This window comes from Neodiprion pinetum, chromosome 5 (assembly GCF_021155775.2).
Source record: "Neodiprion pinetum isolate iyNeoPine1 chromosome 5, iyNeoPine1.2, whole genome shotgun sequence".
NCBI lineage: Eukaryota > Metazoa > Arthropoda > Insecta > Hymenoptera > Diprionidae > Neodiprion > Neodiprion pinetum.
Window position 1 is genome coordinate 17467655 of NC_060236.1, and position 18486 is coordinate 17486140.

General features: G+C 35.9%; 1 protein-coding gene across 5 annotated transcripts in view; it reads right to left on the bottom strand.

Moving 5' to 3' along the window:
* The window catches only part of LOC138190951 (UPF0489 protein C5orf22 homolog), a 243378-nt gene extending 229178 nt beyond the window's left edge, over positions 1–14200 (bottom strand). For 4 of the 5 annotated variants that reach the window (XM_069135912.1, XM_069135910.1, XM_069135914.1 and 1 more), the window contains exons 1-3: positions 13964–14200; positions 12394–12539; positions 8875–9024 (exon numbers count right to left, since the gene is read on the bottom strand). In XM_069135912.1, the coding sequence (XP_068992013.1) occupies positions 8875–9024; positions 12394–12539; positions 13964–14020 (353 nt within the window). In that variant the 5' untranslated portion in view covers positions 14021–14200. Of the gene's footprint in view, positions 1–4499; positions 5709–8874; positions 9025–12393; positions 12540–13963 lie in introns of those variants that run through there. The other variant, XM_069135911.1, reaches the window with a different exon arrangement.
* Positions 14201–18486: the final 4286 nt, after the last annotated feature.

Here is an 18486-nt window from a genome sequence, read left to right on the forward strand (position 1 = left end):
GTTGGGAAAAGAGGAAAATCCGTTTCAAACGGCTACAGCATCGCTGTTTGCGCTAATTATAGTCAACACGAAAGAAACGTCATTTCTACTATATGCAATAAAAATAAATCTGAGCAAATTCGAATAACACAAGCTTAAGATATGACAATTTGGAGAAAAATCTCTTTGATTGGAACGTTACAAATATTGCTCAAATTCATTTCTATCGCATAGAAGGGATGTTGTTTCGTTCTTTTTTATCATCATCGTCACTAATAAAACTGTTCGGCGTTTTTCCTTTTTTCAATCTTTCGAATCGAATTTCAAACAATTGGTTGCATTGTTTTTATTTAGTACGCCTCCGATACAATAAGATATCAAAAGGTAGATATTTTCCTAGATTAATGGAAATTCATCGTTTTATTTCAGAGTGGTACAAAAGTGCCGGTTTCCATAAAAAATGAAAAATAATACATTGAAAAAAATTTTTAGAAGTGTTTGAACGTGCGTGTTTTGAAATTGGAACCTATATTTATATCTCACAGCTTACGTCAGATATTTTCTACGATACCGTATACGAAAAAAATAAATTCTGTATTTTACATCAGTGTAGACACTATTGTATCAGCTATTAACTATTCTTCCTAAAGATGATTTCTACAGAATTATTACAATTTTTCCCTATAGCTGCACAAAATATCAATATACCCTTAAAATGTCTCTTATATCCCGTTCTGAGTTCAACAATTAGTAACCTTATTGTTCACAAAAATGACTCGGACAGAGCCATATTCAAATGATTGTAACATCCTTGTTGGCTAATACGATGAATAAATTTGTTCAAAAATGCAATCAATTTACCTAGTGTCACCAAAGAAAAAAAAATGGTAAAACAAATTGTCCGAAATCTACAATTTAAAATGAACAAGACGAAAATGAAGATAAAACGCATAAAAATTTTCGTCATTAGATCTATTCGATTATTTCAGAAACAAAATTCCAATCAACAATATTGTTGTAAGTGAGAGTGAAACAATAATATTTGAATTAAAAAAAAATCTGATCGAAGAACAGTTGATAACACATTCCCAATGTTTAAGCGTTGGTATTATCGAGGATTCAGCATCGATTTCAACGCGATCGATCTTCACCTTACGCCTGCATCATGAGCTCGTGAAATAAGGAGCCGTTGATGGCGCGTTCGTTTGATTTACGAGGTTCAAATCACACCGATTTGCCGAGATTGCTAGCTGGCTCGTCGAATCACCTTTGATTGAACTCGTATCTCCCGATTTACGAGCTTCACGTGCGTCACGTACAAGAGAGCCTGCAGATAAGCGCACTTCGCTGTTTTATTATTCGCGCTGATTTTCAACCAGCGATTTATTTATTTACAGGAAAGACGGATGTACAAACAAGAAACTTGACCCTGCAAAACCTTAAGGGTTGACTTCCATGCAACTTTCGTTAAATATGAAAGAACAAAAAAAGTCAGCTAATTGAGGTAACGAATGAAACAACTTGGAAAAATCCTATTATAAAATCTTTGTAATAATTTTCAATCCATGCCTTACTCGCATGTGTCGAAAAACAATTCAATCTGCTACGATCAAAGCTTAATGTGCACGAAACCTTTCGAAGTAAATTAAAAACACTATTCGTAACTTTAAACTGCTCGATTATAAATATTAAGCTCGTATTTGCATGAAATTCTAATTTTGGGGTTCTCGATAAATGGTAAAAATTTCAGATATATTCGTTTAAAGATGTGAAAGTTTTGAATTTCTCCTTACATATAATGGACACTTTTATTCTCCTGATAATTTCTTTTTATGCCCGTATATTCAACAATTCGTAACTCAAAAACTTATACTACTTTTATTTTGTTATTATTATATACGAGCAAAAGTTCTTCAAATAGGTATGTGAATGAATCAATTTTATAAAAAACAGTATTTTGTGAGTATTGCAGGAAAAATCCTTAGATACTCAATACTTGGAAAAAGACGTCGCTGTTCCTTGCGGATGAATGCTGGTTGGAATGTGGAATTGATTTAAAAGAAATAATTATACAAATATTCATCAGCTCAATTTGAACGTTAACTTTTGGCGACAACTTTACTGATACTCGAGTAGTTGCAATTATCGCCGACGTTTTGAAAAAACTCGCACGAAAAAAAATGTTGTGTATATTTTACATCTGTGATAAATATATGGACAGCACTTTTTTCGACTCAAATCTACATGAATTGATCATATTTTAACTCTTACTTTTGGTTTTGTAACTCTTATCATCGGATTTATCAATCTTGCCACAATTGCTGTAGATCTAACTCCTAAAAATTCTAAAATCTACAATGTTTTTCTTTTCGTGCGTTTGCTTACAAAAATTAACAACTCGATGCAATGCATTTGTTCAAACGGCAAATACTAAATTTTCTTCTCGTGAACATTCACTGCTACAAATGATATCGTCATTCCTGAGTAATGGAGAAAAGTAATCCCGTTAATATGACACGCATAAAATCATTTTAATTTCAGTGAATTCATTTCAATTAGTGCATTAGTTCGAATTGTTTCATTTTAAATTGAGCAGCTAAGATCTGCGACAGATATAATTACTGATAATTTGTAGATACAAGGAAATTCAGAGTGAAAAACTTGTGAATAAAGTTTATAGCTACATTATCTACAGTCGTAAAATAATATCCAAATGACATGACTGAACGCTCAAATAAGTTTACAAATAACGCCCAAGAACATCTAATTGACACGAAAATTTAGCCTCCATTGTGCACTCTGATTTCTTTTTGAGATCAAAATTTCTTGACACTTCGCTGTTTTTTATTTATTATAAAATTTCACGATCCAATGTAGTATCTTTGTCGAAATGATAGAACATTCATCAGAATTCGAGACAAACGATTTGAGAAAAGCACCAGACATCGAGTTTCGCTTCAATTCGGACGCGATCGATTAATTTCACTTTGCCTCATGTTCGCCATACTGAACCGCCATTATGAAAATCAAATTTCGGACTCGCAAGTTCAAATCTGAGGACGAAAATAACCCCCGGAGATCAAATTTCGTAAGAAACCTTGATAGAATTTCAGAAAAATCTCTTGCGCAACAAATTTACGCCTAATTTTTCGTGAAAGCGATGTTTGTTTTTTGGAACCGCTAAAACACGAAGGAATAGATCAAACCTTTCCTCCCGTCATCAAAAAAATGGCGCAATATATTTTTCGTGTGAAAAAGTCTGATATTTCCTAATATGAAATAGACTTTGAGGTAGATCCTCAGAAACTTTGAAAAAATAAAGAATATTCTTTGAGATATCTGATTATAGACATGAGAAAATGAAGAACAATATATTTCTTCATCCTTTAGATGCACGGGACTTGATAGGTAGAAAAAATGTTACATTTGTCAGATCCTAAGAATCTATCTTAAAACGAGTTTCACATTCGCAAGGATTGACTGTTTCCACAAAAAATACATTGGGTTGTATTTTTTCGACAAAGGCGTAGGTTCAGTTCGAAAACATGATAAATAATTGATCAAAGTGTTTCTCGTGAACGGTGAGGCTTAGTGGCCTGAAAATTAGAGAATTTCCACCGTGGCACCCTCGGAAAAGTTTGTTTGGGTTTATAGAAAGATTCTCTCAAAAAACTTGCATTGTACGTGACGGCTAAGATGGCGCACGTTGGATTTTTTCACTTTTTTCACATTTTTTCAATTTAGGTTTCCGTCTCAATATGTACTGGAACATGCGCGGATTTATGTTCCACGTAGCGAACAGCGGTAAGAGAAATAAGATCATATTTATAGGTAATATCGCGCGCGTTCCAGAACATATTGAAACGGGACCCCGGCATAAATTGAAAAATATATGAAAAAAAAGTGAAAAATCGAATGAGCGCCATCTTAGACGTTGCGTAGAAAGCTCATTTTATAAGACAACCTTTCGTCAAGGGGACCCGTAAGTGAAATTCTAGCCCTACGATACATATATGCAACAAAGCCGCTGATATTTTTTTTTTTTATTTTGGACATGGTTTTGGATAGGAAATGACGTCCCTGGTCGAAAAATAATTCCGGCAAGATCTTCGCTCTTTTCAAAATTAATGCATTTGATCGAAGGAGAAAGCTGCAAAATCAATGCGTGAAGTTGTTCGAAATAATCAACAGGACATGTTGTGAAAAATCGACGAATCTTGCTCCGCAATTTCATTTTTTATGTCTTCTACTGTCATGAAATATAGATCTTAAAAGTAGCGGAAGCAGCAGGAGTGATACGGGAAAGTAAAAAAAACAAAAAATTCATAGTGACGGAGCTTGTATATATTCACATAAACTTCATTCTTCTTCGTTCAAAAATATCCATTTCGAAAATGGCAAAAATTTTACCGGAATTATTTTTCGACATGGGACGTCATTTCTTGTCCAAAGGAATAAACAAAAAAGCAAAAAAAAAAAAAAAAATCAGCACCTTTTTAGCATATTACGTGCATGTATCGTAGGGTTAGAATTTCACTTGCGAATCCCCTTAAATCCAAAACAAACTTTTTAGAGGGACCCCACGGTGGAAATTGGATTATTTTTTTTCAATTCCCGAGTGCAGTGTACGCACAACGCATCGAGGCATAATCCGTACAACCGAGAATGCCAAAGGGTGAAAATGATCGAGGCGCGGCAAGCGATCCCGGTTCACGACACGCTTGCAGTCCTTTGCGCCGATCACCGAGCTTTCACCGCGTGCATAGAGACACGTTTCCTTGGCCACTGTCAGTCAGTTTGTTAGCCGCATACTGTTAGCCGAGAGGTTATGCAGGCAGGCAGGCAAACGCAGTCACTCGCTTAGAATGCATACCGCAACGGTGGAAGTGATGCGTTTTTACGCCGTGCTGCCAGCTTCAGTTGCGAACTGTCCCGCGTTGCGGCGGCCGGGGAATATAAGCGGATAGGCAGACAGGCACTCGACACGCCGCGGATAGTATTTGCACTCTTGCATGCTCCTGCAGTGCGGATAACTCCACGAGTCTACTTTAAGCCTCCGGTTGTAGCGTTCCGTCGCCGCGGCGGCAGCTCGCCTTATTCGGAATATATATGAGAATTCCGCGAATTCTACAGAACCAGAGATCCCGCTCCGTCATTTTTGCCGGGCGAAAGAGCGGACGACGCCAAATATCGAGCGTTGACATCTGGTGGCAGGAAAATGTACTACACTGACCGAAGCGGATTCGACTGTTGGAAAATGTCCCCGTTACGTCAGAGTCTGGTTGTCCGTGCCATTTTGTTACCGCGTATTAACCAAAGTTTTTTATTTTAACGGAGGCAAATCATAATTCTTAGGGTTTCAAATTACACGTGTCGCGTAGATTCACGAAACGCAATCAATGATGAACCTGTTCTACCATCCACAAGCGAAAAAACCACGGTCAACGGTCAGCTGTCAGCCTTGTGTTGCATTGGTTTGATTTTTTTCCACCATATGACACATTGCAAAGTGAGAATCCCGATAAAAGTCATTTTACAACGTATATTTCACTCGGGAATATTCAATCAACGTACGTAAACAGCAATTGAATCACGTGCAAAAAGTTTTCCATCTCTTTTTTATCGCATATTTTGGGTCAAACGATCAGCTGTTGACGCATCGTGACGCCATATTGTACAGTAACGCCTCCATTTTGAATCCCAGTGTCGCCACGTCCACGATTCGAAATCTACACAGAAATATTAGCTACGCGTTATTACAAATTGTTACGGAATCAATGCAATGTATAGGCGGAAATATTTCTGGTTGTGGGATACTCCTCGCAGTACTTGAGAGGATGCGCTATAGTCGTGTAAGCCGAGCGAGTGAAATTTCACTTATTTTTACTATTACCCTTCACATTTACGCATTACCAACCTAAGAAATGAGCTGGAGATAATCCCATTATCTATACAACGCCGAAAAAAATACCCATTTAGTTTCTTGTTTCATACGAGAACATAAACGACAGGAAATCTGTGAGTGCAATAAGTGCAAGTGATTCAATTACAGAAATACATTTCTTGGCATTATTACTGTGTCAAACAATTAAGACAATTGTTCTCTGAATATTTGTATTCGGTATTGCACACTGAGAGAAATTTTCAGTTCCGGTTACCGCTCAGTCCATAACTATTTTAATTTTTACCACAATCGAAAAATATTGTTCTAGGTACAAAATGAAAATTAGTTCTGTAGCTGTTACCGGAAATTCTAGTATCCGTTGTTATTCTCTCTTATTACGATCACTGTTGCTATATTTTCTTGTAACTGTTGCGAAAATTTAATGCTTGTGCAACGATAAATTGACGTTAAAGCCTTGTTTAACTGAAAAAGTAGAGTAAACCTCAGAAACTGATTTTACGTTGCAATTACCAAAAAAGGATCGACAATAGCGCAAAACGGTTACGTGTACATCGTTTTGCGTAATTCCAACAATATTGGAACAGTTTTCTGAACGATACCTGTTTTACTGAATTTTTCTAGTTACTGTAACAAATGAAATTTTTCTCAGTGTGGAGGAAAGACGGTAATTAATTCAGTAAAACAGGTATCGTTAAAAAAACTGTTTGAATATCGTTGGAATTACGAGAAAGGAGGTACTCGTAACCATTTTGCGCTATTGTCGATCCATTTTTGGTACCTGATTGCAACGCAAAATCAGTTTGTTCGGTTTACTCTACTTTTTTAGTTAAATGAGGCTTCAACATCAATTTATTGTTGCACAAGCGTTAAATTTTCGCAACAGTTGCAAGAAAATATAGCAACAGTGATCGTAATGAGAAAGAATAACAACGGATACTAGAATTTCCGGTAACAGCTAGAAAACTAATTTTCATTTTGTACCTAGAACTATATTTTTCGATTGTGGTAAAAATTAAAATAGTTATGGACTGAGCGGTAACCAAAAATAAAAATTTCTCTCAGTGTATAATAAGCGTTGCAGATCCTGCAATTAGCAAGCCGTCGGTACAAGTGTTCAAGGTATAAAAAACAAAAAATCGGAGAAAAAAATTATTCTCTCATTCATTGAATTGGCCTTGCAGGACACAAGATTCTTGTACGCCACTGTGGAAGACAAGAATCGGTAAATCGAGGGCAGGTGATCGTCTTCTCCGTAGTACATAAATATATTGTCAAGACGATCACTGATCAGGAGATATCGATACCAAACATTTCACAATAGATTGGCGAATCGGATCGTTAAAGCGTAGAAAGGCATCTAATTTTCACTCCCATGCAGCACCACTGGATCGGGAAATTCTAATCATTAAAATCGTCGAGGAAACAGCGATATTCATAACGAACTGTGAAAGTTTGTGAATTTTCGGCGAGAAAGAATCATTTTAAAGTTTCGATTTTCAGTGCAAATAAAGCGACTGTACAAAAATGAGCAAATCGATGATTATATACCGAAATCGGGTTCATTATCAGCGTGTGATGCTTCATCTTATGCAGTATTATATAAACTATACAAGATTACTGTCTCTAAATTTGCGGTAAAAGTACGTCGAGCCGTTTTTAAATCACGCAACAAAATCACGCTGGAAATCTTGATGATAAATCTCAATTTTTTACGTAATGTGTCTACATATTTTATATGCCTGCAATTAATAATAAAACTAGTCGCAATTCGTTCACTCTATTCGTTTTTTACCGCTGTGAAACTGTCGTGTTCAAACTTAAGAATTCTAATCAAACATATAATAGACGGCTATACAGTTTGCAACGCTTCATTTTCAATAGCTTATGTACAATCATTTGTCTTGTAATAAGAAAAATGTGGATCAGTACGAACGATGTGTACCTATGTCAAGGATCAGGTAAAAATATGTGAAAATTAAAGAGGACATTTATCTTTGTTCAACGTTGCATGATTTTTTCACTTTTTTACGGAAGTTATGTTATGTTTCGCAAAAAGAGAAACAAGGATACAAATTAATCGTCGCCGTTTCCATTCCTTGAGTTCACTCTTGTTCCATAATCTGATCTGAATAGAATTTACTTTGCATAACGGTTTCGCTGACACGATTTCATAATTTCACAGCATTAGGATTTCAGGAGAAAATTCAAAGGAGAAAAGTTTCGACACGTTGAAAAAAAAATGCATCGTTCTTTATTTTCACTTGGATCATGCTGTCAGGTATTAATCTCTCACTCACGAAGTATTATACTTTACAAGAGACTTTCCTCATCAAATGATACATACGATGTTACAAACACAGATCACCCTGTACTATACATATAATATATATTAGACTGGGCCAAAAAAATTGACTATTTTTTTTTTTTGGTCTATCTAAGAGGTCTAGCTAAGACGGACCTCTTAAAGTTAATATTAAGGGCTTAAAATTTCATGAAATTTTTTTTTTGCCATACTGAATGATATTCTCAATATATTTTTCAAAAAAAAAATAGTCAATTTTTTTGGCCCAGTCTAATATATATGGTATACATACTTGTGGTATCTTTTAAGAGGTTACTTGCTAGTCTGGATCAAATAAAATCCCAGAAGAGTTCACATTACAACGAATGATTGTATTTAATATTAATTGACGAATAACAGTATTTTACATTTCTCCACATTACGCGTATCATTACGCGAAATGAAGCCGTTTGGCGTGGGCCATAGAAAGTTGGTTATTTAGAGAGGACGTCTCAGACACAGATGTGTCTAACTTGTCCATCGGACCTCGGCCTAACTATATTCCATTTAGGTTACAACATACTACAAACGAATATCGTATAACTGTGTGAATTTGGCATTTAAATTAAAAGCATGAAGGTGTGATGGAATAGCTGACATCGCATGTAACGATTATACAAGCCAGCTGAGCCGAGGGCCTGGGACTCACCTTATGCATCCGTTGTCCTTGTGCTTCCCGATTAAGAAAGTGGAGACTCCGTCTTGCATCTGCGTTGCCCAGGGCGGCTTCACCCAGATCAGGTGCTTCAGGTGACCCGCATACGCCGCCGGAAGCATCCAATTCTCTATACTGATTTCACTGCGACGTAAGCAAAAACAAAATCTTTCAGTTCATTTACGCAGACGTCAATGACGATCGAAACATACGTCGGGGATTTTGAAATCTGGCTGGGAATTTGGATCCCCATGAATTTTACTCGATGTGTACAAGGAAAAAGGGTCAGAAATCAGGGGTTTGTTAATTTTTCGACTTTTTCAAATCCCACATTGTAGATACTTTGAACAGTTTCGTGTGGTAAAAAAGCCAAAAATTTTTAATCATCAGTATGCCTCGGGAAGGCTTTTTAACAGCTTCGATTCTTTCAATGTTTCCTTCAATTTTCCGAACCTATAATTAACCGCACACGATCGGCTAGTGAAAAGAATTTCCACGATGTGCTGCGAAAATACAGACAAAAAGAAAAAAAGTAATCAAAAGTCGTTGTCTTTTGTAGCTTTTCCCTGTATATAAGACGATGAAATATTACGAAAAATTTAAATCACCTACAATTAACTTTAGACGGAATAAAAAATCTACTACCCGAGAAAATTTGAATAAAATTCCAGGAATAATTGTAAAAGAGTACGAATATCAAAGAGAGATTATGATGATAGAAAACTTGCTACAACAAAATACAAATGACAGAATTCACTGACCGTAAAAATAGGAATGAAATTTCGTGAACTCTTTTAGAATTATACTAATTCGTGCGAAAATCTACTACAGAATAGAAATAATTGTAGTCCCACGTAAATAATTGTAAAGAAACTGACAGGTTCTGTAAACGAACGTTCGACAAATCCACAACTCGAAGACGATATAATTGTTTTTCATAGAATTTTGCAGAAAAATATCAATTCCTAAGATTTTGGCGAATTTAGAGATTCTGTCACATATTATTAAACTCGTTTTGCGTCACTAGTTGAGTAGTGTAAGAAGTAACGACCGTTAGTAGTTTAATTTCTAACTAAGGAAATCTATGCTATTTTACAAGAAACGACATCCGTTTCAACGATTGATGTATGAAAAACTATTAATTGTCAAGTGCAAGCCATTCTACAAGTGTTCTCAAAAACCGCGAGAAATTAAATTCAAAATTCTGTTCAAAAACCACGATAGTATCTTAAATTCGTTTTTTATTAATTCTAGGAATTTTTTTATAAAACCATGTATTGATTTTTTCCCACCGGAGAAATTCAATTTCAATCATTACAATCATTTCTCGGGAGGATAAAAAAGTGTCACATTATACGATTACTGAATCGCTAGAGAAATGACATTTTTTGAACTGATTGCAATTTTTCGTTATTTCTGACTGTGGCCATCATCTAACGATGTTCTGTGACATTTGTGGAACAGAAAAGCAATTCAAGTAAGTCGAATGAATGTATCGACCAAGTATTTCGGATATCCTTGTCCAGAATATACGTATTTGCATTCTAAATCTGAGTCATCGCATGATATAGAAAATATTAAAATGACTTTAACGGTACAGTAAAAGTCTTTAATCGACGCATTAAATATATGATCTTATAGTATAACTGTAACTGGTTTTCGGCACAAGTCTGAAAGTTAATAGCCGGAATAAAAAGCCAACGAAGACCATCAAATACGTCCGTAAAGATAAACATAACGATCTAAAAATCAATAAGAGATTGAATTTTGAAACTGTATATGATCCTATTAATTTCAGATTTACTTTTTATATCAACCGGACCACTGCATAAATTTATAACCTAAATTCCTGGTCTAAATTCCAAGCCAGATTTCACCATACCGGAAATATTAAGGAATATAATTTTTACTGGATAAAAAACTTTCACTTGATTTTTCGTAAGATTTTTTATTTTTCAAGACGTTGTTTCTAGGTACCGAAATCATAATTCTACGAAATTAAAGCGTGAATTTGAAAGAACGTCGAGTTCCGACACAATCTATGATCCATCACCACAAATATCCAGATTTGCTAGGTTTTATGGACCCGCCTTATTCGCAAGTTTGATCAGACTGTAAGGCCTACAACTCTTTGTTTCTGCCATTCGACACGGCTATAAATCATACGCACGTTGTTCGGCAATCCAAGAACTCAGGTGAATGACTTCAAACTAAATGTGGGTTGTATTTGAATGAAGAGAAATTCAGTTTACGATCAGAATGAATCACGAGGAATTCTACAATCTGAAGTTGTTTTTTTGTTCATAGCCTAAACTCCACAACGTGGTGATTCATTCCGAGATTTTTTATACATATTGCTTTCGTCAAATCGCGAATGCCTGAATGCGAAATCAACTTCAGTCACCTCTGACTTCTTGCGGCATCTATGACACATTCACGATGCCATATATTTATGATTTTTATAAGCAGATCTATAAACTTATGAATTTATTATAGAAATTGCATTTCTGTGAAAAATCAGTTATGCCGGTATGAAATTTTTTCCTCCTCCGAAGAGGAAGCAATGAAATCACTCAGCAGTAAGAATAAATCATGATTCCAACGTGTTGGAATAATGATCTGACCGATCCGCAATGAAATATAGTACATAAACTTTAACTTATTCCTCACTCACGACTCATAGACAGAAGATTCTTCTAGCGATGGTACGCAAAAGTTTCTAGACCTTGCAAGCAAATGGTGCACCTGATGTATGTACACCTTATACGTCAGACTTTATACGTTTTATAGCACAATATAATCGAGCGCGAAACGATTTGTGCACGCGAACGGCTTAGAAGAAACAAATGTACCATTATTATGAGAAAAGAAAAATCATTGAAGATTAACAACGCCACCATTATACATAAATATATAAGTTACGTGTATAAATGCACATATATTTATATACATATATATACACATATATTTCTTAGCAACTTATTTTCTGAACTTTCACAATTGCGCCAATTACCCTAATCGTTATAATGTCGGTATACCTGCGTGATGAGAACGTTTTTGCGTAATTGGCATTTGGCACGAATGTTATACCTGCGTACTTCGCTCGTCGGTATAATATAAAGTATGCAGTGCACATAAATCAGCTTGGTTCTTACAATTAGTAGAATCGGCGAAACCAATACCGTGCACGAGGTGAGTAAATGTACAACGGAAAAACATTTCGTCCAAAGACTATCACTAGTCGCAAAAATTTAAGAAAAAAAAACGCATTGTAAATATCGAATGAAAACAATCATCGTGCAGATCAGACAAACTCGCGGAATCGTAGAACGTATCGGTATTATAAATTCATTTTTGTATTTTTATCCTTTTTCAATCAAAGGATAATGTTAAGCTCGTATTACCTGCGACCACAAAAATCAATCACTCTACTTATCGGCTGCGTGTTTTAGCTCGTTGAGCAAAGGAAATTCCCGACTGATGCATAGATGATATAGGTAATTGGATACTCACTCGAAAAGTTCGTTCTTATCCCAGACAACGTCCGCCTGCATATCTTTCGGTATTAGCATGTCGGGGTGAGAATCGAGGTGGATAAAGGTGTTTCCTTCGAACGGAAGATGCTTAGAACCTAAGCAACGATAAACGAACGGCAAAATCTGGAGGAAGAATGAACAAGAACGAAAAAAATCACCATGTTTATCACGAAGAATTTAACACTTTCGGAAATACGTGTGAGAATCCGGATAAACGCGAGGGTTTTTTATCATTCCGGCTTGTTTGTAACTTCGTTGATACAAATGTGGCCGAACTGCTATACCGGCAATTGGTAACCACGCACGTAAATGTAAGTCGACATAGTAATTATCTACGGCGTCCGAGTCGTCAGTACATGAGGTTTCAGTGAGTCAAATAAATCAGAAACGAAAAAATACGAAATCAATTCTCATTTTCATATCTGGTCATGATTGACGCGCGAAAAAATTTGCAGTACATGCGTTCGTACATTGCCTACTAATATTATTTACCACTGATAAGATATCGACGGACAGAAGTCTAAATTCACAAATCTACATATAAGACCGAAAATATGAATTGATCAAATTGATGCGAAAATAACAATGTACTTTGAAGTAATCTATAATTTATTGACGTTTAACTAGTGTAAACAATTCTTCTTTCATGATTCTCGCCAATACACCCCCATACTCATCTTAAACCATGGTATTTCTAAAAAAAATCATCAAATACGAGAACGAAAATCTATTTAACGCTTTAGCTCCAACGTATTCTAAAAAATGAAATCATAATTTCCATTACTGACGATTCGAAAATCCCACCGCACCGTCCAAATGAGATCGACAGCTTTAAACATCTCGCAACTATTTCTCGAATTATAAGTGAGAAAATGATGCGTCATTGGGTCATGGAGCACAACTTTTCATAAAGGCCCTACAAAATTTTGAATGGCGAAAAATTAGCTTCGTCGCATCACATTAAAATTTTATCAGTGACGTCATAAGTCATCTGAAACTATGTCAAATTTTAATGGAATCTGGCTCTCTTTGGTGTTCCACTTCAGAAGGAATTTAGAAATTTCGATCCTTACTGCACCGCAAAACATTGAAAATTATTGACAATACATGGACGGTATGCAAGTACTTCGATACCGACTAAAGCGCAATTCCGGAGCGCTCAAGGTGGGGAGGGGGGCTCGGTCGATAAAGAAGGGCGGCAACGTAGGTACATTGCCGACTGACTCTAGTGGACCGCGAATCCGTTGTGACGCTAGGTTAATTAATAACGCGAGAAATTATCGAAGCAACAATCATGCGCGTGAAGCAGGTCTCGTCTAATCTTATCCCGGTGAATTCCTCGTGGAAATAGGACGATGCCTCGATATTTGTCCGGGAAAAAATGGAACACTATTGCGAGATATTGTTGCCGCATGAGTTGATGCTTGGCGGGTGGGTAGGAGCCTGTGAAAAAACGGTCGCTGGTGTACGCGTGATGTGAGGCGAATGTAAACAGTCGGTGTGTCAGACGCGACACGGTCGTTCGTCCGGCCGAAATGGTAACTCACCTCGTCGTGATTTTCGACGATGTAAACGGGAGTTTCGGCGAAGTATTTACGCGACATGGCGAATTTTTCCGTGATTTCTAGGGTATATACGCGGTTGTAAACCGGAAGCGATTGACGCCGATAAATGACGGGACAAAACGAACGAGGGGACACTGTGTTGCGTATAAAATGCGATGCACACGCGACTGCCGCGGAAATACGTGAAACTCACTTGCGACGCGCATACACGTGGTATAACCCTCGGTAATCGACTGATGAAGGTAAGCCTGCTACGCGGGTTCCTCAAATCGCGATTATTCGCACGGACAAAGACGAAACCCCGGCGCTATTATGCGCGGATCCCGAGGGACTGGTTACTGCCCGCACTGTTCGGCAGTACTTCGGTTTTGTGCTTTCTTCTTATTTTCATTCAAATCTTATTCGCCGGAGGACCGTTGAAATTTAAACCACGGTCAAAGCTGATCCGAGCGGCCCCTCGCATCTCCTGCTGCGCACCGGCTTATTGCATTATTATTTTCTCGCATTCGGGTCGCCGAGTTACTGATATCGTCAATTTCAGTATAACCAAATTTGTAATTTCTGTTTGTAAATTATTCATACACGGATCACACGGAAATTATAGTTCTGTGTGCATGTATAAAATATTCAGATCCCTTATTCTGCAATTCTTCGCTTGTGTCGTGGTGAATCGGTCATCACGTAAGTGATGGAGTTCAATATTGTCAGGATTAGTTAGTATTTTTTCGGCTGAGTCCATACAACTTCGATCACGGTCTTACATACAGGTTGGCAACTACACACGTTCGTAGTTCACTAGTCGCCACTAGGTTCGTCGCGATCTTCATACCTTTGACCCCGCATGGGAGACCGTGGTTCAGACAAGGACAGCACTAGTTGCCAAACGAGGTTATGTATATCATGGCATTACTGGTATTAGAATTGCAGCAATATCAGTGAATTGCAGCGACAGCTAGTGGTTTCGCTAGAACCGAAACTTGCCCTTACTAAATGACGCACATAATCGTGTGTTCCCAGCATAGGAGTTTCCAGACCTGTATAATGTAAAACCGTGACCTCGACATTAATTTTCAGCTGTTTCGACGCCAAAACATCGATGACCGTTACTTTTGGTATATCAAGATAATCTCGTAAACGCGAATGATCTGGTTTGGTCATCTCTTGAAAATATTGCATAATTGAGTAACCGTAATTTCTACGCCGAACTAATGCAGTTTGTTGAAAATTTTAGGAACTATTCGAAAATCGTAGAAAATCGTTGAAGAGCGTACAACATTGTGGAAAGTCGTCGAAAATTATCGTATTTTACGTAGAAAATTATGAATTTCTACGAAAAATTATTAAAAAAACTATAATCTTTTGTAAAAAATAATTACAATTTCCGACACAGGCAAAATAGCCTTTTTTTCGTAGACAATCGTAGTATTTCGTAAAAAAAAACGATCAGTTCCACCATAAATCAAGATATTCTACACTTGTTTATAAAAGATAATTACAATTTCGGACCCAGATAATATAAATTTTTTTTCTCGAAGTATTCTAAGAATCTCGATGAAAAGTATAACTTATTATTAACTCCGTGAATTTCCATAGAACACAACTTTCTACATAAAATTATGATGATACGCAATTTTAGAATTCGATTTAGATCGATAAGATTGCGAATATGCACGAGAAGGTACGAAACACCATTTTTGAAACACCGCTAGATGGTTCTCTCATTTCTTACATGGAAAACTTATTGCAAACAAATTAAGTACTTACCAGAATTTGGATGTACATTAGAAGACTGATCGTCTCACGTTTTGAGTCCGACCTAGACGGATTTGAAGTAACTGTAGTATATTTTTGAATTTCCCTTGTTTCAATAGGTGAGTCTTATAAAAAAACTAACATTTGTTGTTTCTCTAAACCAAGAATTCTACGATATTCTACAATAAATTGTATCCATTACAAATTTGATACAAGAAAAACGATCGCATAAACCTGAACCATTCTACAATCACCTATCTGTAAAAAAATTACAATATTTCACGAAAGAGTATAATAATACATAATCTACAAAAACTTTTACGTCAAAACTACGAAAATGTTCAGATTTCTCTACTTTGTCGTAAGATCAAACTCTTACGCATAGAAATTATTTCCACCCGGGTAGTTATACCACCAGGAATTTTTTCTCCGTATGAATGTTTCATTGCGTCAAATTTCGGCAATCAACTTTATTCTATGAACGATTTTTTTTATCATTCTATGGAATACAGAGATAAATGCGTTTATCATTCTTTTCATTATACCCACATCTGGCTTTTGATGATGGCGATAATCAATCCTCGTTGTTTCACGCGTAGAATGAACGTAGAAATATTATCTCTCCCAGAAACATTGAGTTCTATCACTTTTAAGACCGTTTCGCTTAAAACAAGCGTTAAAATTTCAAAATAAGGGTGGATTGGATCCGGTGCAAAGTTTGGGCTGGGACGTCTGAATAGCAAGTTCAGAAAAGAAAAAAAGAAAAACGGTAATATTATTTGCGAAAATTATGCAGTGAACATGATTGGATTAACATTTCTACTGTATAACAGAAATCAATCTGAGCAATTTTAAATAACACAAGGTAAAATACGAACAATTTGAAACAAGTTTCATGATTAGTACGTCCAATATGATCAAACTTTGATTTTTATGATTCATTTGCTACATTTTTGAGTTCATTCTTCTCAATTTTTTACGAATATCTGCTTTATCGTGCTTACATAGATCTATTTTCATCCACCCTGGAGATAAGCGTTTGGTGGAAATCTTCGTGATGAGTGAAATAAGCTCAAAAACACCAGAATTTGATCATTTTGAATTATCTAGTTATGTGAAACCTTTACGTGAATTGTTGATACGTTAGCTTGTAATTCAAATGTGTTTATATTTATTTCTGTTGCATAGGTCATAGGAGACATGTTGTTAGATTCACGTTCAGCATCATTGACGAAAATAACACTGATAGAGATTTTTGAAACGAATTTTCCTAACTTATGTTTCAGATAGTCTGGTAGATTCATCCTGCTAGTTAAAGTGCGTGATTAAATGTTGCAAAGCTTGGAGTTATCAGAATGAAAGCTGCCATTTATTTTAGATTGTAGAATAGCTTAAGTTTTGTAATTTTCTCGAGCCGAAATTGCAGATTTTTCGACACTCTTCCTACCGTCTAAGATTAAAATTCTGAATGAAATAATATTGACTCAATTGCTACGAATTATATTTAATGTATTAATTTGTTAGTCATTACACTTCACTGATGGTTAGATTTTTAATTTGAAACTGAATCACGCATTAAACGGATGGATACGGCCAAAATCTGGCCAGCCCTGTAACATTTGAAACAGTGTAACAGTTTGGGTTTAAAATTTCAGTTTTTTTTCTGCAAAATTTGACTAAAATTCCCGAATTTTCCATGATGTTTCGGGTAAAAGGAAAATTTCAGAATATTTCAGGTTTTGCAAAGGTTTTAGATTTGAAAGTGGCAAACCTGTCGAATGGAAATTATATTTAAAAAAAAAAATTTGTCTTTTTTTGTCCCTCTTGGCATTGTTTTCGGTTTTCGGCGAAACTATGAATGTTAGAAGGATGAACACTCTTGAAATTGTTTTGACGTTTCATGATTTTTTTTATTTTATTTGACGTATTAGTAGGAAAGAATAATTTAGCCTTAGTACATTTTAAATGAAAGTAATTAAAGCAAATTCAACAGGTTGAGAAAAGATACCCATGCCTATATTTATTTAAGTCCATCAGAAACTAAAATTCAGTCGCTTGTAGCTTTCGCAATTATCGTTGGTAGCTGAAAAGCCGAAAAACGAACTAATTACGTGCAAACTCTCTACTTGATGCATATATACATTGCAGACATTTTTTTTTGCGTGAAACTTCCCCACAGAATGGATTCAGGTGCACAGAATTTCGATCTGCTACACATTCGTCAATTTTTGCGGTCTGGTGACATTTTTCAGACTGAACCAGAAGCTTTTGATTTTCTACATTTCACAAAAATATAAGAAAATAGAAAATTGCTATTTTTCGTAGGAAATCGTTATTTTTGGAAAGCTTTTTTTGATGAAACGATAAAATATTACGGAAAACTGCGACATCCGCAATTGCCTACAAGATGAAAAATCAACTTACCCATAAAATTGAATCAAGACTTCATAATTTTTCGTAAAAAATTACGAACTGGTGCGAAAAATGAGGGTCATCGATAATTTTTTATATCAAAAATTTAAAAACACTTCACTGGCTGTAAAGATCGAAATATAATTCCGCGAACTCTTGTAGAATTCTAGGAATTTCTAGGAATGATTGTCCATAAGATTGTAAATATCTAGTAAAAATTATGAAGTACCATCCTTGATTGACCGCTAGATGTCACATCTCTCTTGCAATGAAACTTTACCGAAAACAAGACAAGTATCTAGTAGATAGTTGGTCAACATCAAAAGATTGTTCTAATCTTT